Raw genomic sequence first — 22,926 nt, forward strand, 5'->3', positions numbered from 1 at the left:
CCACAAACATGCCATTAGCTACGATACCCTCCTGATGAGACTTTAGGAAATGATGAACATTTCCCTCTATGAAAAAAAAAAAAGAAGATATTCTGGAGAAAGCGCCTCTCCATAGCTGAGGAACCCAGAAGGACTTGCATCAATGAACTGCTTGATAGAGTTCTCTCAGACGGGGCCAAGCGACAAGCAGGACTACGTCAGGAAAGGTGCTCAGGTACTTAACTCCTGTTTGAGGACAAATAGGTGAACACAGAGGGAGGTTTAGATGACCAGATCTGGCTCTTCTGGAAAGATGTGATGCTCAAAGATCTTTGCTTGTGCGGGAGCAGAACTGGATGAAGTAAATTTGGGCAATCAATCTGTTGTCATTGCAGCACATTTCATAGACTGAGCTGAACTTGCCGTCCATGATGTTGCTGAAAACACACTTGTCCATCTAGTGCACCATCTTATTTTTGTGTTGTAACAACAAGACTGAAAACAGCTGATGGGTAGTTATCCCCTCAGTAATTAGGGAACACGGCAAGGAGAGCTGAGACTTTGAAAAGATGGTAAAGAATTGCTCATGAGAAGAGCTTCAAAATTTATGTTTCTGATGCTCAGCTAAATGTCACCAGATCCCCATCCAGAAGCACCTTGTTTGAAGCAAACCCAGTGATATAACATTGGCTCAAGCTCTGTACCACTTTGACACTGTCCACTGATGCAAACTGAAGCTCCCAAAATAGGCAGAAACATACGGGATCTCTCCATGATTTCTTTTCACTCATAGAGTAGGGATAATTATCAGTGGCATCTTTGTGGGAGTTAGGAAGGCTTACTGGAGAAGCAAGACTTATGTGCCCCAAAACACATTCTCTTCACCTTCTCCATCTGTATGTTGATTGAATGAAAGGTATTTCTTCTCTTAACATACCTGGCCTAATTGGTAATATCTTAGCAGACCCTTAATGAAAATGAACATTTTGAGTTTCTTCATTCACCAGTGAGAAAAACTGAGAGTCATAAAGAACAAGTTATTCAAGCAATCCACACATTCAAAAAGTCAGTGGAAAAAATTATACCTGTCCATGTAAAGAAGATGTGAAAATCTTACCTTTGGACCTGCTGGCCCAGGCAGTCCAAATGCTCCTGGCTGTCCTGGTTGACCCTGCAAGTAACAGCAATATTGATAGTAAATGCTAATTTTTTATATATAAATACTAGGATTGCTCAAAACAGTCATTACATACAGGTTTAGAAATGGAAGCTCTGTCCAATATTTACAGTCCTGAGTACCGTTATTCAGAGATCTGAAAGTTTGGGGTGTGCTTTCTTCACAAAAAGAAAAGCAGAAAGAGACAGATCAAAAACTGCAGCATCTATTCATCTGCTCGTCAAACACAACCACATAAGCAGTGAGAAATGAGTTCCCCAAGTTGTGAACAACTTGCACCAACTACAATCTACAGTTGTGGATTCCCTAGAGATAAAATAATGCATTTGATCTTGAGTAGTCACCCCTCAGTGCAATAAGCACATCCTGAAGGAATTCTGCAAGTCCAAGTATGTCACTGTCCAATCCCAGAGCACACTGTGTGCGATGCGATGAAGTTGCATCAGTTCTGGAAGCTATATTAGAAAATCATCCTGGTTTTAGTGAAGTGGAACAAGTGTGGCATAAAACAGAAATAAGATGCAAGTAACAGGAAGAAAAAAAAAAATAAAAGAGCTTTTCTGCTCCACAACTTTTGTGCCCTTCCAAGAGCCTTTTCCCCATGTTCTTCCACTCACCACCAAATGACTGCCACAAATGGACAGTGAATGAGACAACAGAGGTCCACCATTGGGATGAATATGATTCAAAGGGACAGTGATCAAGCAGGGGGAAGGAGGGAAAGCTCTAAAACACTTAAGATGCTGGAAAAATATGTTTGTGGTTTTATGCCTCAACTGCAGTCCTCTTAAAGGCAATATTTCGTATGCAACACCCTTCTTTGAGCTAACCCTGCACCTCCTCCTTTGCTCTTAGCTTTTAGCAGCGCACAAGAGGAGATCAGGTCCTTGCTTCTGCGACCACTACATCTGTTTCTCTCACCCCTGTCCATTGTGCAAGCACAGGATGGTCCCCTGCACCCCCTGCCATCTCCACTAGCCAATAACTCTTTGCCAGACTTAAAACAAATGGCCAAGCTCTGCAGCTGCAGTTATTAACCAGCACAGCCACAGCAGAGGGTCCCGAACCACAGGCTGCCCCCACTGCTCCCTTTCCAATATTAATAAGCAGTAACAGAGCTGCCCCGGGAGCCCCTGAGGATGGCTAATCCATACGACGCCTGACATCGCTGCGAACGTGCAAGGGAGAGTGCTGCGGCTATTAACCTCCTGCCATTTGTTTCTGCTGCTCCTAAAATGGCCATACAAATCCCCAGGACATGTTCCACTCAATCCAGATTGATTTCCACTGCCTGCCTTGCACTGCCAGGCAAGGATGACACGGGAGGAAGAAAAAGGCTTACGGCTTCTCCTTTTGCTCCATCCTTCCCAGGGGGACCAGGTGAGCCCAGGGACCCCTGTAACAACAGAATTATCATTCAGCACAATATTAACATCCATTGCAAGTGAAAGGACATGAGTAGCACAGCAAGACAGGAATAAGGAATAAGGAGAATAATTTCAACATAAACATTTATTATTTACAATCTCTGGAGGAGCTGCTACTGCCATTAACATGCTATGGCCAATTGATGAGCTGTTAATGAGGAGCTAGGAACTCTTGGCCACTTAACTCATTTAAGAATAAATTAATATAAAAGACACGTAACCACTGAGTCATCTTAATATCATCTCCCCTCAGTCTCTCTGTCCACCATTCCATTCTCCCAAAAACTGCTGTTTTGTCACTAAATACTCATTTATTTTTTAAATTATTTTTTTATTCCACACTTGTACAACATCAATCCCAAAGCTCAGAAGCCTCTAGGCACAGCTGTAACACACAGAAGTAACAAGCCTAACAGAACACAGAAAAGAAGTCTTGAAAAACCCAAGCAGCCCTCAGAATCACAGGATTCCAGAATGGTAGGGTTTGGAAGGGATCTTCAGAGATCATCTAGTTCAACCCCCTGCCAAAGCATGCTGGAAAGGAACTCATCCAGGCGGTTTTGAGTATCTCCAGAGGAGGAGACTCCACCACCTCTCTGGGCAGCCTGTTCCAGTGCTCTGGCACCCTCAAAGTAAAGAAATTTTTCCTCATGTTGAGATGGAATTTCCTGTGTTCCAGCTTGTACCTGTTGCCCCTTATCCTGTCACAGGGCACCACTGAAAAGAGCCTGACCCCATCCTCTTGACACCCACACTTTAGATATTGATAAGCATTGATGAGGTCCCCTCTCAGTCTTGTCCAGGCTAAACAGACCCAGATCTCAGCCTTTCCTCATCAGAGAGGTGCTCCAGTCCCTTGATTATCTTTGTAGCCCTCCGCCGGACTCTCTCCAGCAGTTCCCTGTCCTTCTTGAACTGGGGAGCCCAGAACTGGACACAGTACTCCAGATGTGGCCTCACCAGGGCAGAGTAGAGAGGGAGAATGACCTCCCTCGACCTGCTGGCCACACTCTTTTTAATGCACCCCAGGTGACCATTGGTCTTCTTGGCCACCAGGGTACATTGCTGGCTCATGGTAAACTTATTGTCCAGAAGAACTCCCAGGTCTTTTTCCACAGAGCTTCTTTCCAGCAGGTCATCCCCTAACATGTACTGGTGCAGGGGGTTATTCCTCCCAAGTGCAGGACCCTACACTTACCCTGGTTGAATTTCATTAGTCTCCTCTCTGCCCAACTCTCTAGAATAGACACACAAGGCAAAGGCAGTGCGCATGGGGAGGAACTGGCTCAGCATTTTCACTTTTAGGCACTGCAGCAGGTTTGGGGTTTTTTTAAGTGCACTGTGAAAAAAGGCTCAAATAAGAAACAGACACAGGCACTGCAAACGCCTGCTCTGGGCTCTGATTAAACCGAGCTGGTTTGCTGTGTGTTACTTGGAGGGGCATCCTGCCGTGCAATCCTGAACATTGGCTATTTTACAAGAGGTGGAAAAAAATTAAATTTCTATAATCCTCCTTGTAAACGTTGTTTAAGGCATATCTGACAAATGTCTCCAACATATATACTAGTCGACAGAGCAAGCTCGGTGCAGGATAATTTTTTTAAACTATTTTTTAAGAAGATGTAAGCAGCTAAAGGCTATCACAGTCCAAAAGTTATTTATGTTCAGTGCAAGAAAGGAAATTATAATCTTTGCCCTTCCATGTCTCATAGTGGTGTTTCTGTACTTGGAGGCATTAACACCGACCTTCTGTTCTGTTTCACTCTTCTGCTCTGATTTGGAGTTTTACCAAGTTTAGACAAAGTTCATGCCTTGAGATCCTCACACCTTTGTCAAATGTGGCTGAGCACCGTCGATAGGTTTAAAGATTGTAAGGTGCACTTTGCTGAAAAGTAGTCCAACAGCACAGTCTGCTTTTGTTACTACCTTGTTAACACAGAACAAGAAAACACAGCGGTAAAGTAAAAGGTTTGGAAGAGGGCCTGTTGTCATTTGCCTTCCACAACAGCTTAAACTTAACTTGTCACAGTATAATTAATAAAGACTCGCACTTACTTTTTCTCCTTTATCCCCTTTCAGTCCAGGAAAGCCAGGGGAACCTTCATCACCCTAAAACACCAACAGAAAAGAAACATGAAATGCCACACCGTTCTCTGGTGTATCTGTGTAGTCCAGGTGGCAGTTGTCATCTGGGGAGAGTTGAGGCAACTTCTCTGCCTCATTGTAATGATGCTGCTCTCAGTCACCTGGAACTTGCCCAGATTTGAACAGGTTCAATTTCACTTTCACGTTCCAGTGCCTTCCTCTGGCTGATCCCTCCCTCCCCTTTTTTGTGTAAATACCACCCATAACCAGCCTTATTCCAGGAACGAAATTAGAGACCTGTCACTGGGAAACTATGTGAAGCGTAGAAACTGTTCACTGAGAAACTCTCCTGTTGCCACACATTCACAGACTCACTCACATGCTCATTCAAACACTCAGACCTTCACACACTCACACATTCATACACACACACTCACTCGCTAAGACACACGTTCAAACACTCACACACACTCACTCTCACAATCATACTCTCACTCTTATACACGCTCTCAAACATACACTTATACACTCTCACACCCACACAGAACCACTCACACACACACTCATGGCCAACTTACTGCCACACCAAATTGGCAATAGCAGGGAAGTTTTTGGAAAAACTAAAATGTGGGAATTTTTTCCCCTTTACTTGCTCAAATTGGGCCAAAATGTCGCCTTGGAAGCCACTCACTCATCAATAGAAACTTCTCATACTCCACAGCTAACTTCATCAATGATTCACAGTAGGCTTCAGCCAGAGCTTCGTCAATGGAGCAGGATTATTCCTGCTGTCTTGGGGTACTTGGTCATGCCTTGGGCCTGCCTGCATCTCTCCTGCATGTTCATGCTCCCACTAGTGGCACCCAGGTTCCAGCATTGCTGGATTTTATAAGAGATATTGGCATGAGTCCTTCAACGGACTGTTCTGTGTCTCTTCTGTCTGAAAGAGTGGACATCCATATGTGGGATGTAAAGCCACTAGCACTGTTTTTTCCCCATCTGATTTTGTAAAAACACAATACAAGGATTGGACAGAAGAATCCTTCTGAAGGAGCTTAAAGTGGCTAAGCAATTGACGCATATATTTCTAAGTTGCCTGTATATACCTAAGGACTACCTACATATGCAGATAAATTCAGGCCAAATTCTGCCATATTCAGTCTTATTTGTGATGGGTTTTACCTGCATGAGTAGTCCTGCAAACTTAGATGGATGTACACCTAAGGCAAGGTTCCAGTCAATGTCAGAGTGACAAAATCTGGCCTTATTTATTTATAGGTATATTTTGGCATGTCAAGTTTAATAAAAGACAGTATCTGGAAAGAATCTGTGCTGTATATGCAAATTAAAGTCATTAGATACTTTTATAATCACATTTCTTGCTAACTGAACCTTCATGAAGCACTCAGTCTAGAATTTGCAACGCAGCTAGTGGTAAAAATCAGATCTGCTGTATTTGAATGGCTCCCTAATGAGATAGAAAACCCATCAAATAGCAAATGTGATTTTTAAGGAAATCATTTGCTCTAGGAGGTCAACGTAACTCAAAGGAACTGCTGTTCCATGGCAAAGTGGGCAGCATAGGTAGGAGTACGATTTGTGTCTTTTCTATGCAAAGTAAAGGAATATGGTTAATTAGCTTCTTCTCTTGCCTTTTTTCTTTTTTTCTTCACGAAGTAGCATCTCCTTGGCACAGCTGCATAAATTAATCCTAACATGAGTCAGTAAGGTTGATGCAGAGTGCTCCTAGAGCCATTCATGCTGGACAGGACCTTATAAGCTTTCTAGCCCAACCTCCCACTCAAAGCACCATCAACAGTGAATTCATACCAAGTTGTTAAGGGTTTATCCAATTGATGTTGCAAGCCTCCAAAATAAGTTAACTTCTCTTCACAGATGCAAATGGTAACTTACCTCCTAAACCAATACCATTCAGAGAAGAGAAAAAGGCTTTTCCTTTTGTATTCTTTATTTATTAACTAAAGCAGTGAGATTTCACCATTTTGACTCTTAACAGATCTTAAGCAGCTGCCTACAAAGATGTAAAGCCCAGAGTTGGCCCTCACGGACAAGAGACTGCCTGGACATTTGCAGGAAAACACTGTAGAGTCTCTCCCACTAGATGACCATACATGCCAGAGACAGAGGCGAGCATGAACTGCCACCCACCAATCAGTTCTGGAGTCACCAAGGAGGGGAGAGGAGCTTCAGGGTTGGCCCCACACTCAGGATTATGTGACGCAGCAAAGCCCAGCACTGCCATACATCAGACAGCCTGGTACAGAGCAGACCCTTTACTGGCAATAGAGTGTTTTACCAGTTTGCAGTGGAAATCTTTGGCTATCCACCAGCTTCCCCAAGAAGAAAACTGCACAGAAGCAACCTAGACGCTAGAGGCAGGTTTAACGTCACCTGGGGAACCACCACTGAACCCCACCAGGCTGGGGAATGAGAAGGGCTCTCACTTCTGCCCCTTCCACTGACTCCCCATCAACCCTGGCTGGCTGCTTTGTATCCCTCACTATGCAGAAAAACCTGTAAGGCTAAGTTTGAACCTCAATACAAGCACAAGAAGAGAGTGTATCACCTGTGTCAAAACTCTCACGTTCACAAAATAAACTTCATAATTTACAGGAGTGGAAGTGGAACTTACAGGTGGAAGAGAGCATGACAAAGAAAAACATTGGTGCTGCTGTGCTTGCACAGTGCCAAAGGAGCTGTGACAAGCAGGGACGAGAAAGCAACCAACAGCTTGCACCCTTAACTCACCACCAGCTGCCAAAACCCTCTCCAAGGATGCAACTAACTGGAGCGGAGCCATGTTACCAGAGCAATTTGCTGCATTAAGCGACAATTTTGGTTTTTAATATATATTTTTTAAACTAACCAACTTCATGAGTTGCATTGCAGAACTATCACCTTTTCATCTTCCCACCAGATTTTTTTTTTAGTCAGGTAAAATCCCAAGCATTGTGCTCAGCATGCTTAGGTCACTAAGACCTACGGAAGTGATACCCAAAGGGTATCTGTTCCCTCCCCCCAAACCCTTCCAGTTAGGTCAGTTGGGTTAGCAAAAGAGCTCGCCTCTCTCTACACTGAGCAGCTCTGCCGGTGCATCTATCCTGGAAACCGCTCTCTAAAGCCAGGGAAAGTTGCAATTAGAGAATGACAAAATCGTCCAAAAATTGTCCAAAGAAAAAAAAAATAATCACCAAGGCTTGAAATAACATTGCTGAAGAGGAGTTCTTGCTGGGGAGGTTACAGCTTCGGCAATTAGGCTCAAAAGGAAGGCAGCAGATCTTCCTGAGTATTTTCCCCTTTCCAGGCTTAGGAGCATGCTGTACTTTTCTTACCCACTGCAAAGCCAGACACTTCTGTTTGGTTTCATCCTCTGTGCTGCACAGCCAGCGGCCTTTAATCAAACATTTCCACCCAAGTTAGCAAGAGAATAAACACGTTCATTAGCTCACTGTTGACAAAATATTTGTCAAAAGAGCCTAGATTTGGCAAACTCCCATCTGATCTAAAGCAATCAGAGGACTTTCCTTGCAATAGGGCTGTGAAGTGCAGTCAGTCTCATGGATGCAGATACTGCTACTTACGCGGTGCACAGGTAGCTACATATTTCTACAAATGCCATTTTTCGCTTTTCGGTAGTTATTTTCCGATTATTTGCTTGAATTACAGCAACACTTTATTTGTTTCCGGCTTGGGTCACTCTGCTGGACACTGAATAAATATTAAATGACAGTCACTATGTTCCAAACCTCAGTGTAAAAATTGCAAGCAATGTGTAAATATAATAAAGAAATAGAGGAGGCAGAGAGCACAGGCCAGTGAAATAGCTGCCAAGCAGACACAGTCTGCAAGTGCTCTGGGCTGAGGGATCCAGGCACCACACTGGGAAAACAGGTAGGCTTCGGTGGCTGGCATTGAGCCCTGGGGAAGAAAAGCCCATCGCATTCCTTGCACCAAGGCCAGACCTGGTCGTGTCACTGAGAGGGATAAAAATAATACTATATACCCACAGGCTGGCTGCATTCCCAGCTCCAACACAATGAGGATCTGGTGGTGACATATAAACCACACCTATCCGTTCATGTCGTGCATTTCTACTGCCACCCACCCATCTACTTTATGGATATCTGAATTTTGCAGGCTGTCCCTTTCTGGAGAAACATCTGGACCAGGATAGGAAGGTAACAAGGACCAAAGAAATGGGAAGCAGCAGCAAAAGCAGAAGTGACTATTGTTAAGGAGAGGAACAGAGTAAAGCTCCTAAGGCAGCTTCCCCTTAGGCTTAGCCTACATTTTTCTGGAGTATCTGTACACTTTAGATGGGGTCACCTATTTCTTCCTTGGTCAATAGTTTTGTGGACAAAAGCTTGAATGTGCAGGTAGTGGCACCTGTGAGGAAGTGCATTAACAAATACAGCAGCTTGGCTTAGGAAGTTCCTAAAATACTGAATACTGCAAGCTCTGAGGATGTAGCTCATGTCTAGACAAATCATTCCGAAAACTCCGTCTTTCATTCCTCAAACAGCTGACATAAATTCTGTGAGAGAATTAGGAAGGCTTTCTGAGCCACTCTAAACAGAAAGCTTAAGCAGAATTCAGTAAAAAAGGGTAGAATTCTGCATTTGCTTATATTTACTTTGTAATGGAAGCATTCAGAGCCACACAATGGATACAGAGGAAGCCCTAAGCACTATTTCTGTCCTTCCTGGGGGGTCTCCAAGCACAGCTTACATGAGCACATGGTTTGTCCAGACCCAATGAACAAAAAGAAATGCCACATCTTGAGGAAATTCAGAGCACAGGCAACTCTCAGCTGCTGCAGACAGAGTACTGCGGTGACGAAGAATAAAGATACACCCCTTGGCCTCAAACATATCATCCATTAAAAACAGGCAGGCGAGCTGGGGAAGTACAGAGACACACAGATAGGTTCCTTTATTAGTTTGTGTACATCAGCAGAGTTATCCCATTTCTACATTTAAGCAAGGATGTCTTCCTGGTAAATGTGTCACATGGATTTCCCAGATTACGCCAGTTCTAGGTTAGTGATCCTTCCATGGCCATGAAGGTTGGTTGGCTGTTTTTTTTAAAAAAAAACCTTCCATTACATGCTTACCATATGCACAAATAGCTTAATTTGTCGCATATCATCCAACAGTTCACCTCACCTGGGTTATATTGAGCCTCACTGCCCCATAGAATCTCCTGAACATTGGGTACATGGTCTGTGACCAAATTATATCTACATCCTCTGTAGATCTTCAGATGGCTGAACAGAGATAACTATGACATTAAAAAGCGGATAAATTAATTGCTAGATGATATATTACCTCATATTGGGAACAGCTAATACAGGGATTTTGCCATATCGAGCCTCATAGCCAAATTTCTCTGAAAAGAAAGAGACCTAAAATGGAGAAGGAAGGGATCTGCAGGTATACAGAAAGATACAGAAACAGAACAATTCAGTTTTACCAGATCCAAGGGAGATGTCAAAAGCACACAAACCTCAGTGATGTTTTTAAGCAATCTACTCAAGTTTAACTGCTTTTCTTTCCTCCACTTGCAGCTCCTCAAGCAGCTGCCAAGTTTACAAATATTTCTTCCAACTAAAGAACAGCTGTGGCCTATAATCACATATTTTACTTCAAACTCTAGGCTGTGGCCTATGTTAATGGAAATGAGAGCAAACTAAGCAAGAAAATAATGGGGGAAAAATCAGTCCAAAACACATGGTTAGATTCTCATTTGCCTGTCAAATTCAAGTAAATCACTGGACTTTTCCTTCAGCTTACAGGGCAGATGACAGAAGATAGATCATTCCAAGGACAATTCTATACAATTTATTTATTTTCTCTTCCAAACTGGTCTACATCTAACACAAAAGTGCCACTTTTCTAACCTTAAAATAAAATTACAATTTCTAACCCTGTCACAAAATGTCAATAAAGGTGTCATTGGAAGACCTTCAAAAATCTGCCAAGCAGAACCCCATGAATCACACACCCAGCATATTGACAGCTGCGCAAACCAGGGGATCTATATCCAAGGCAGGAGACAAAATAGCAAGAGCTGAAGAGAAGCAGAACAAAAGCGGCAAGATGAAATGGAAACAGAAGCAAAATTGCCCTATGCAGTGTTACCACTTCACCATTAACACACCCTTCTCTCCTTTGTTAATTAACTTCACAGCACCCCTGTGAAATCAGAAGGAAGTTATAGCAACTGTAATATTGCTTTCATCTCATGAGGGTGACGAGTCAGAGGCACAACTGAGAAGAAGACATATGGAAGGTCACAGAGTCTGGGACAAAGATAGAAACTCATTCCAGATTTCCTGTGTCCTAGATCAGTGCCCTAAGTGTAAGTTTATTCTTTCTCTCACCTGTATTTAACTTGGCAACTTGATGTTCACAAAGAATAAACCAGAAGAGCATAGGTAAGTGGCCTATGGCTGATCCATGGTTACACACTAAACTGTCTTCACTGATGAGAAAAGTGAAGGAGGAGGACAGAAGAGATATTGCAAGTTGAGTGTGGTCTTCACATTTGAATGTCTGAGAACACTTCCAAGAGAACGCATGTGTCTGGAAAAGAAGGAAGTAACACCCTTCTTTTCTAGGTTTTTGTCCATTCAGGGGCTACAAAGTTGAGGAGGCTGAAAGAAAAGATCTCACAACTTTGTTTCCAGCAGCCATACAAAATAAATATTTTCTTGAAAAATAGTGTAAATTTCGGGATTTTGGGCTTGTCTTTTTCTAGAGCATCGAGGCAAAGACAAAAGCTTCATTAAAAACCAGGGATGATCTGCAGATCAACCGAGAGGCATAGCTGCAACAGATATATGTCACCCAACTCCATTTTCAAAAGCTGCTGACCAGACAGGCAGCACAAATGACTGCCATTCTCCAATGTACAGATGCAGGATTCTATTAGCTTAATGATGCTAAAACCCTATTAATATCTTGGCAAATTCAACACCAAAACTGGCATTATCTTCTTCTTCCACAAGAAATAAGACATACATCTCCACTTGGAGTTCACTTCAGTTCATTCTAAGAGGAGAAAATCTTCTCTGCTGGGTCTCTATTATATTCTAATTTAATAAACAGAAAGGTTGTGTGGACATAATACGCAGGGGTGAATAGAAGTTGTAGGTTTGGCTGGTCTATCAGGAAACTCAGCACAGTATGTAGACAGCTGGCTAAAGGATAGATGGGCATTTTTTGTACTGCAAACATATAAAATATTTTATTTAATGCATTGCCTAGAAGTCAATTGTCCCCAAAAGGTACTTCCCCAGGAGAAATTCAGGGGACCTTGTCTTTCAAGATTATCTGAACCCTTGAACCTGATGAACATCATGGACCCTACCAAGAGACAGGAAGGATTCTTCTGACCCTTCATCATATCATCCTAGTCATTGTTCTTCTGGGGGGGAGCAGGTGCATCTTTTTTCAGGGATGCCAACAGATATCTTTGAAGAAACCTGATGCTCCATCATTGCATCAAAATGGGTAAAACAACAGCTGTGTAGCAGTTAATTGGACGCATGGTCACGGATAAACTTGGCATTGCAGCAGAGAAGATGCATCAGAGCTTACTGATGTGGTAAACAGCTATACCCTGATCAAGGTCACTGTAGAGTTCAGAATAGCCTGGAAATGTCCTAAAGAATTTGAAGCTGTCATTGGCGACCAAGAACCTGTTCATTAGCTTCATATTAGCTGCATCTCCACCACAACGCTCCTTAATTCACGACATAAGTAATTGCTGAAAGACTGAGGTGGTCAGACACCTGACAGCTTGAACTGCAGGTTCATCCATAATAAAAACTGTCCCAAGTGGAGTACTTACTTGAAAAAAACATCTACCTCTGCAATAGGGAGAGGACAGATGAGTACAGGGGGGGAGCTGTTGTGTTTGAAATACTTTTGGTCAACAGCTAGGAGAGTTGCTCAAGCAAATGCTGAAATCTTCAAATTAAGAAACAGTCAAATGGTTTGCAGACCTATTTATGATTGAACATACTGAATAGAAGGTAGGAGATAACTAGAATCAGTTGACACCACAATTCACACATTGTGTTGGTACCACAATACACAGAGGAATAACTGGAGAAATGAACTGGACTACAGTGCGTTGGATTCCCAGAAGCAGGACCAGTAGTTCCTGAAATTCCAGTTTTTCTTTTTTGCATGGTTGGGGCAAGAGGGTCCTCAATTAAAGATACATTTGTCAGACACTTTGAAATATGAAAAACATAACAGCTCTGTTCTGAAATCTTCCTTGTCTCGAAGTACAAACTGATGCTCCTTCCTGCATCTGCCACTGTTCGGGACCAGACAAACAGCTTGCCAAGTGCTACAGGGGAACTGTTCATCAAAGTAGAAAAATAACCCAGTCATGTATCATGACACTGATTAATTTATCATCTATAAATAGCACACAGAAAATAGTTCTGGTCTTGTGGATGATTTGCTATGTACTGGTTGATATTTTGCCTTGCAAGAAACATCTCTTAATTCCTTTTGCTCTGTTCCTGGGAAATTCCTGATGCGTCAGACCTCCACACAACCCTCAAAAAATTCAGTAGCTGTCAGAAGAGTACATCAGGGCAGAGGAGTTCTGTGTCAGGGTACTCCAAACTCCAGTGCTGACCTGTTCTTACGCATCTGCTGCTACTGATATTCCACATTCACCCCTTAAAGTTTACTGTGGTGCCTCATGAAAATACATAGAAAGTTTTTCCTCGAGATTAACCACATCATCTAGTCCATAATTTCTCCCCTCCCTGCAGAGCCCATTCCTTTCAGTCCCTCCCTGCTGGCTAAATTTGCAAAAATCACTGATGATTCTTCTCATTACTCTCTGCAATGAGCAACATCTCAAATGAAAGAAGTCCAGAGTGGTACTTGGGCAAGTAAAGAACAGCATGAAACATGGTGCTGCCATGGTGTCACCTGCACCTTCAGAGAGCCCTTGGACAAGGCACCTGCACCTTCTCAGCCATGAACAAGGAAACAGCCTGGCAACAGCTTTGATCAGTGGAAAGGGGGAAAATCTGCCTGCTTAACTAGATAGATGTGAAACTGTGGGAGGGGCAGGGAATACGCAAGATGCCTTTGATAGACCGGTGATACCAACTTGCTTCGTGGGATGCTTCAGCTCTCTGTGAGTCATTAGGCTACAGGATCCACTTCAGAGTGTATGCTCCAGACTGCTAGGAAAGCATTTTTTGTTTTCCACCTAACAGGCAGCTAATCCATACCTATCCATTGTAATATTGCTCTCAGGAACATCCCACATTCCAACAATAGTTATCAATGACAGAATCAAGGCAATCTGTTTCCCCTCCTCCCCAGTTCTTCTATCAGAAGAAGGATAAACTTGGAAAAATCTTTCTCGCATCCTTCCTTTCTCCACAGCCACTGGATCTTGGCAGAGAAATCCTCTAAAAAAACAAGTGCTGGAGACTTTGCAAACTGGTTGCCAGTAGATGTCATTGTATACCAGCAATGTACCTGCAAGCCAGGGGCCAATACTGAAAAAAAAAGAAATATTTTCTAAGTTTATGTAAGGAAAAAAATCCCAAGTTGCTAGTATTCTTGCATTGCTGAGAATTAAGCTGTCACGATGCAAAATTACTATGTGATCTGGCTTCAAGTTGTTTATTACAATCTGCAGCTGTTATTCTGGGTCACAGAAAACCACAGAATTTATCTAAACCCCTCTAATTATTGTTAAGAAAAATAACTCTACCAAACCACAGTTAGTTAGCTGTGCAGAATATACTTTAACCACAGTTAAGAGGACTCAAAAATCTCAATGTGCAGACTGAAATCACCTGCATACACAAGAGGATTCAACATACTCAGAGTACTAAGGCAGATACTAACATTAATACACCTCACTTTTTAATCAGAAGATTCAGAAAAGAAATGACAGATACAAATGACTCCAGTGAGCTGCATGACAGCCTTATGAAGTAGATGAGATATTATTATACAGCTGTTTAAGTGCTGGACTGAGAAGTGCTGAGTGACCTTATTCAGATGAAGTCAGTAGCTAAGAATGGTTCCCAAGAGACAATATTTCCAGCACAAAAAAAATAATAAGAAAAAAACCTGCAGATATTGCACTTTCACTTTCCATTACCAGGTCAGTTTGAGCTATGCTTACATTATTTTTTATTCTGCAATAAAGTAAAAAGATCTGAGAAGTAAGAACCAAACCCCAAGGAGGCAATATTTCCACAGCCACCGCCTCCAAGCAACACCAATTACCGGGCAGTTGGGGTTTTGTTTTGTTTTCAGATTTCATTGGCAATAGTATCTCTAAACTTGAAGATATTTTCCCATTTTGTTACTGTCAAGATGTGCTCACTGAAAGAGCACTGTCTGCCAGCCTGGATGCTGATGGGCAAAGGCTCCTGCTGCCTGCTGCTTCTTTAGGCTCGCAGAGTCACCCTTCAGCTCACCAGCTCTGGGTAAACTGGGTGGCATTTAAGAGTTTTGGGGCTTGGTGACAATGTCTGAACACCACAGCAGCCCGAACAAGGCCTGTAACCTCACTGGAGGACTTTCCCTGCACCGAGGCTCAAGGTTTCAGCAGTGAAAAGGACATACGCATTGTCTCCCGGAGCAATAGTTTTATTTGGAAGTTGCTGGAATAAGGACTAATTCTTGGTTTGTGCAAGCTCAGAGTCCACATTGTGTAAGTGCTCAGAGAGCACATTCTTCTCCTAGAAGTTCAGATGGTTGTTCCTGTTCTTTTGTATTGAAGCTGTTTCTAAGCTCTGCCCTTTGGCTCTCGCTTGAACTGCACCAGAGCAGCCTGGCAATGCACCCTGCTAATCCTGACTTGCAGCATCACTTTTCTGGCTTGGACTTCAACTTGCTTCATCAACCACGGACCAGTCTGGTGATCCGTACTCTCAGCTGAACCTGGCTACCATCACTGACCCATCCTGCTCCTTTGCTGTGGGATTAGTCCTGGCTGGTGAGGTCCCTGCCCTGCCAATCGTGGTATTGGTCCCAGCTCCCTCCCCCTTAGGGCACAGACGGTCCTTGCTGCACCCTGCCACTCAGGGATCCGACTCTCAAACATTATTATAGCTCTGTGTGTCTAAAACACCACTTCCAGCCTTACCCGCAACCAAGTCACGCACACAGCCCTCCTGGTCCCAAAACGCATCCCTTAAAAATGCCCAAAGCACGAGCTCTCTTTTGCCATCAAACCAGCATGCACAACCAGACTCCAGCAATGTCTGCGGCAGCTTTTGCAGGCAGAACTGCGCTCATTTTCTTGTGCCCCGCGTTACTGGATGCTGGCCAGCCCCGACACAGAGGCACCGCGCCGGTGCTAATTTGCTAAGCCCTGCTGACAGCACCCGGGTAGAAAAAGTTACACGGCTTTCAGGTCAGACCTTTCTGATATTCAGCTGCCCCGGGGCAAAGACAGCACAGGGCTCTGTGTGGACAGACTGTATCTAGCAGGGTAGATTTCCACAGCTTTTCCAGAAGCCCTAAAAAAGGCGATAATTCCAATTTGGAAGACAAGCAAGGGAAACGGAAGCAAAGCCTTTGTTTGAAGGATGCAAAGCCGGGAGGGAAAGAGGTTCTCCAGCTTCATTTTACAGGAACAAAGACTGGTTGCTTTGCCCAAGGTCAGCAAACCTGTTGGAGCCAAGTTTTAAGCCTGGGTCTCCTGCAGCCTAGCCCGGAGCCTTAGCTATCTGCCTGCTTTTCTTTTCTATGCTTGGTCCTGCAGTCACTGCATATCTAATAAGCCAAGCCACTTCAGAGGTTTTTTTCTCATTAGAAATCCTATAATAATCCTTCTGCATTTTTATCAGAGCAAGTAATTACCATGAAAAAACATTGTTAGGAGAATATAGACTTAATCTGCTAAAGTTGTTTCTCATATTCGTTGCTGCATGTATGATTATTAGCATGGAGGGAAACAGATAAAGCACAAAGGGAAAGTTTGAATACTTGTGGAAACACATTAGTGAGGGAAGTCCCAGTATAAACCACAATGAAACCTTCATCCACCACCTCTGCAGAAGGTGAGTGGTCCTAGTTTTCTCCTCCCACAGATTGGTTTCCTGTGGAAAATCACAGTAGCAATCACTTGACCTAATTGTTTCATGACTCCTGACTTGTGTTTCCTGCTCTTCTTCAACAGCTACAGACATTGGTGGCCCAAGCACTGCGTGGACTGTGGAAACTTCTGTCCCCTTCTAGATAATAAGGGTGTGTCCCAGTTTCAGGCAGAACAGAAACAATTTTCTTTGCAGTAATTTTAGTTTTCAGCTAAATCTCTTCTAACTAACTGCGCTTTCTGAAGTTAACTATGAACATCAGACGTTATCTGCTAGAAGCAGACACTGTCTGAAGAATATGCCATTAATTGGTTCTGTTCTACCTCAAACCAGGACAGGAATATTCAAGAGTTGTACGGAAGTCTAAGAACAGCTACCAGCAGTCAGACCAAAAGTCTAACCAGCTCCTATCCCATCTGCAGCAGTGGCCTTCTGGGAGACTTCTCTAGCCTACCGTCCTGCTCCCACCCATCACGGTTTGCAGAGACTCGCTGGTGTCCTGAAGCAGAGGTAATGTCTTTGTACTGACCAGATGTTTACAGATGTCTCTCTTTAATCAAACTCATATGCATTTCTTTAAGCACACAAAATTTTAACCTCCAGAGTAGACTGCAAAGAGCTCCAATACCCACTGTATGAAAAGCAACTTCACTTTGTTCATTTTAAACTTGCCATCAATTAGTTTGATTTGCTTTCCCTTAGCTTTTACCAAAGAAGAAACAGTGAAAAATAATTTCCTGCTGATATCTCCATTCCACTCAGTTTGACAGATTTTCATCATATCATCTCCAAAGTCATTGCTTTTGCAAGCACCTTTCCACATTCTCACTACTGTTGGCCTTTAGGATGCTCAAAGAATGGCTCAGCACCACTGCGTGATACTCTGTGCTTTGCAAGACAAGGATATAAGATTTTGAAAGCCTCTAAGTTAAACTTTGTATAGAAGCATTAGGAGGGCAGGCTGGCTCATGATGTGGATGAGAGCTCCCCAGGAATGCAGACCTCATACTCTACAGAACCACCCTTGTCAAATGTGATTTCCCTGACTTTGATCAAGAATCGCTGAAACCTCGTCTTGCTTGAATCATCCTCAGAAATGCTCTACAGCTGTTTCTTCTGCCCTCACTCCTCCTGCACCTACTCCTCTTGGATCAACAGAGGTTTGAAGATTTGAGTTATAGCCCTTGCAGGACCAAGCCATCTGGTCTAGCAAATATCCATTTGAATAACCTACAGAATAAAGTGAAAACATTGCTTTTCATGGTGATCATGTTATAGAACTGAATATTTGCCCATTCCTAATAATCAGCTCGATAATGTGTGTGCAAAACAAGTGAATGAACACACAGTAAAGGGGTGCACATTTATGAGCAGAAGCATAACAGACTATATATAATGACACAAGGATTAAACACTCCAAGGGCTGACAGATGACAGTCAACAGTGGAAATTAAAGACCCAATACAGAGCAGTAGCGGCTGAATCACACCTAACCAGAAAATCCACTTGGGAGCAGTTTACGTGAGCACCTGTAGATGCATTATGTTATTTTCTTTTTTTATATCTATGCAAAATTACTTGGTCTGCACATGCATGTTTCTGCACATAAAAAGCATCCTGTGTGAGGCTGAGATATTGAGGCCTCGCAGAACATGCTGAGCTGTTGCTTAAGCCATCACAGTGAATTTCCTGGTTTTCAAAGCCACACAGGACCTCATGTCAACATGAATTAGGCTTTTTACCCACAGCTGGTATTATCTTTTGGTTTACCGCTAATGATGCACTTGGCATATTATGTATTCTAATACAAGCATCATTTTGGCTTTAACTTAGTGATATAACTGAGGTAACAGCCTGGAGAAGCAAGGCCAGAGCTTCTACTGTCCTCCTGGAAAAGCACAGGATTTGCTCTCCAACAAATGCCTCAGACCTCACATAATTACCCTACACACAATACTGGGCAAAAGCATGATCTGGCAGGTGTTGGGCACTCACACAGCTGAAGAACAATACTATAATAAGGGGATTACCTTAGTCTTGTCATCTCAGTCTTTTCAAAGGTGAGATAACTTGATTCTATCAACACTTAGGATGTGAGCTTTCTGTTTGTAAAGGAGCCCACAGAACACGCACAGCAACGATTACACAGACTGCAGCTGTCTGAAGTCCAGCATCCCTGATCCAGTTTCCTAGCACTGGCCCATGCCCATAAACACCAAGGAAACATAAAGCTGTCACAGCCAGAGTGAAAAACAAGAATTCACACTCATGCAGCCCTTGCAGTGCAGCAGGCAAACAGAAAGGAGCCATGTGAATCCTCCCTTTCCAGATATTTTCCTATCTGGGAAGGGTTTCACTTTATAAGCTCTCTTCTTTTTTTCAGGAGTATAGATGACAACCAGCATTGCAGGCACTTGCACCCCGGTTCCCCGTGGTTCTGGCTATTTCCCTCTCATAGGCAATTCTTCTGATGCCAAGACACAGACACAGTACTCCGCTCCTACATGCAATGGCGACCCATTGTACACACACCACCTGCATGGCTGATCCACCCCGCTTACAGTCCTACCACTTCCTGCTGCCGACGACTTGATGATCTTAAAGGTCTTTTCCCATCTAAAGCTCAACATGAACTGGCAATGTGTATTTGCAGCCCAGAAAGCCAACCGTATCCCGGGCTGCATCAAAAGAAGTGTGGCCAGCAGGTCAAGGGAGGTGATTCTGTCCCTCTACTGTGCTCTGATGAGACCTCACCTGCACTGTGGGGACCCCACCTGCACTGTGTCCAGCTCTGGGGCCCCCAACAATAAGAAGGACATGGACCTGTTGGAGCAAGTCCAGAGGAGGGCCACAAAGATGATCAGAGGGATGGAGAACCTCTGCTATGAGGACAGGCTGAGATAGCTGGTGTTGTTCAGCCTGGAGAAGAGAAGGCTCCGGGGAGACCTTAGAGCCCCTTCCAGTGCCTAAAGGGGCTACAGGAAAGTTGAGGAGGGATTCTTTATCAGAGAGTGAACCGATGGGACAAAGGGTAACAGTTTTAAACTGAAAGAGGGTAAATTTAGATTAGATATTAAGAAGAAATTTTATACTCTGAGGGTGGTGAGACACTGGAACAGATGGTCCAGAAAAGCTGTGGATGCCACATCCCTGGAGGTGTTCAAGACCAGGTTGGATGGGGTTTTGAGCAGCCTGGTCTAGTGGGAGGTGCCCCTGCCCATGGCAGCGGGGTTGGAATAATCTTGAAGGTCCCTTCCAACTCTAACCATTCTATGACTCTATGAAGGCTCACTTTTGCACCTAAAGACTGACTCTGAAGATGGTCTTTTGTGCTTGGGAAAAGTTATACATGCAAACACATCACTGAAGTGAGCAGCTCTGGTGCCAGCATGACCAGTGTGGTGTACAGGGGGGGTTCCTGATCCAGGGGAACCTGAGGGCACTAGAGAGACCAGCCAGGAGCCTGCATCTTGTGCATCATGGCACCAACCCTGTCAGAGTTCAAGGAGTATCTGGATAATGCTCTTAGTCATATGGTTTAGTGTTAGGTAGTCCTGCAAGGAGTAGAGGGTTGGACTCCATGATCCTTATGGATCCCTTCCAACTTGAGATATTGTAGAGTTCTATGATTCTATATCCCCGGGCTCCCCTTTTAATCAAGCCAGAAATGTACAGCTGATATAGGTTTGCTCTCCCAGCAACAGTACTGACACTCACCCATTGGGCAAATGAGGACAAGCTGCCTCGGCTGGCAGGAGTACCAAATAAACAAATCAAGCTGGCCATAACTCAGGGATCTCCGTGCCTACACATTCGTTTGGGCCAGTCAATGTTGTTTGGCTACCCCAATAAAAGAAGTTCTGCACATACTAGGGGGGGTCTTTTTATTTTTTTCCCTCCAATCCAGACTTGCAGAACTATTTTTCTAAGCATGACAATAATACAGATGGAGAGATGTTTTCAGAAACTTTCTGCAGAGATCAAAACATAAGAAAACAGGAACTTGCTTCAACTGCAGCACAACTCATACTGTAAACATCATGTTTCCCATCAGACTGCTGACTCTCGCCACCTGCCACACATGAGCTGGTTTCCAAAGGCTGAATCCCGAATCTCAAAGGCTAAATAGTGGCTGTCAGTGGGAGGACTGCAGGAAGATGGATGCAGAAATGTGTGCTTTATAGCCCCCATGTCTCTACCCTGGCTTGATAATATTTCCTGCCATGAGCAACCCTCATTTAGATTGTAATTTCACATGATGCATTACTACTATATACAATCAATATATCATAATCACAGAAAGAACAAATGAGAAGATGCAATGGCCATAAATGCCATGTTCTCGCTAGTGCGGCATTCTTCCTTTCAGACCACAATCCAATATTATTTTAAATTTCCTGAGCAATCAGGTAGCCACAGACCCCCTGGAAAACAGCTCCACATATTCTTAATCCCATTTTCAGTATGAACCATGACTTCTTCCTTAATACATCCATCTATCTCCTAGACCCTCTTGGCAATCTTTTTCCATTGCTCCCCACAACTTGAAATTTCATTTTGGTGAAAAGGAAAACATCCACGACCAGGTATGATATGGAGCTACAAAGAGCTACTTCTCCTCTGCTCTCTAGGTCTGCAGCCTCATTTTCTTGTGGGAAATGGGAAGCCTGCAGCCAGAATTGCCTGGAAACATCTTTTTTAATGCAAATTAGTCCACTCTTGCTACTTGTTTCCCATTTTTGATCATCATTGAATGCATTTTCCAAGACAGATAATCTAGCAATTTTCAGTGGTTATTCTGTATCCTCAACTTTAACCTCCAAGTCTTAATACTCTGTCCTGCCTAATATTTGCAGTAAGAAAATACTCCCGCTTTTGTCCTTCAGGTTATTAATGAAAATATCCAGTGAAAAGAAAGAGTGTGGCAGTCTCCTCACGGCCCAAATTTAATCTTGTTGAAAATTCAATAAACTCAAAATTATACTTTCCCTTTGTTTTTTATCCTTCTAGCCAGTTGCTTTACTGCATTATCCTCCATGAACTCACTGCAGCTTACACAAAGCAAAGATTATGATTTCAATTTGATAGCATTTAACATGGCCAATGCACAAAGGAAACTCAACACGAAGGGGGAAAGCAATGAACACTCAACAGCTTTTCTGCAGAAGGCATAACACAATATAAAATTTCCCAAAAAGATCCGACTGTATCACATCTCTTGCATCCTGTGCACTCCAAAAAGAACCTCTGAGCTACAGATGGCAACAGTGACTCTCATTTAATTAGTCCAAGGAAGGATTAGATCTTACCTTTTCTCCCTTTTCTCCTCTTCCATAGGCTCTGCCCTAGAAATGAAAGAGAAGAGAGGAAAAGGTACATTTGATAGCAAGGATAACAAATGGCACTAAAAATATATATTTCATGCTTTCCTGTTGCATTTCTGAGATATATCTATCTATCCATATTTATCACATATATATATATAGACACACAAGTCACAGGACAGCTACTATAGGAAAAACAATTTTCTTCAGACAGAATTCCTTGATAATAATCCAGTGACAAATTAAAACAGAAAACCTACCCCCAATTCTCCTACTGCAGGCAGGAAAACCTCTTATTTTCTATACAGGGCAGAGTCTGATATTACATTTCCAAAATCAAAGATGCCAACAGCCCTTATTAGAATGAATTTTACACAGCGTTAAAGATTTCCTTGCCTAAAAACTTAGTCTGGCATTTGCATTAATTGCAGCTGGGGAAAGTTGTATCTTGGTCATCTGAATGTAAAACAGTTGAGAGAGATTTGCATCTTCCTTGTGTACAGTTGCCTCATACTATCCCTGCTGGATGCGCAGTTGTGCTATAATCAAGTACACTCAAGTTACATATTTTAATTAGAAGGCAAATACTAAGTCAGTTATTAGCTGTATTCAGGGATAAACCCCATCCATTCCCCCCCTCCAAGAAACACCATTGAGTGCCAGAAAGATCAGCTTTCCCCTGGGATAAAGGGCCAGGAAAGGAAACATACCCAACAGGGAACATTGGCATTGTAAACAAATTCTCACCATAAAGAAGAATACAACTACTTGTATTTCCATCTCCTTACGTAAAATCATTCTGCTATTTCA

At 43.1% G+C, this 22,926-nt stretch overlaps 1 protein-coding gene across 1 annotated transcript in view; it reads right to left on the reverse strand.

Annotated features, from left to right (window-relative positions):
* COL22A1 (collagen type XXII alpha 1 chain) overlaps positions 1–22,926 on the reverse strand; it is a 199,071-nt gene that overhangs the window by 101,537 nt on the left and 74,608 nt on the right. Inside the window, exons 11-13 of the mRNA XM_074145482.1 lie at positions 22,102–22,137; positions 2,499–2,552; positions 1,097–1,150 (exon numbers count right to left, since the gene is read on the reverse strand). Coding sequence (XP_074001583.1) covers positions 1,097–1,150; positions 2,499–2,552; positions 22,102–22,137 — 144 coding nt within the window. The remainder of the gene's footprint in view (positions 1–1,096; positions 1,151–2,498; positions 2,553–22,101; positions 22,138–22,926) is intronic.

This window comes from Numenius arquata, chromosome 3, assembly GCF_964106895.1.
Source record: "Numenius arquata chromosome 3, bNumArq3.hap1.1, whole genome shotgun sequence".
In the NCBI taxonomy this organism is placed as follows: domain Eukaryota; kingdom Metazoa; phylum Chordata; class Aves; order Charadriiformes; family Scolopacidae; genus Numenius; species Numenius arquata.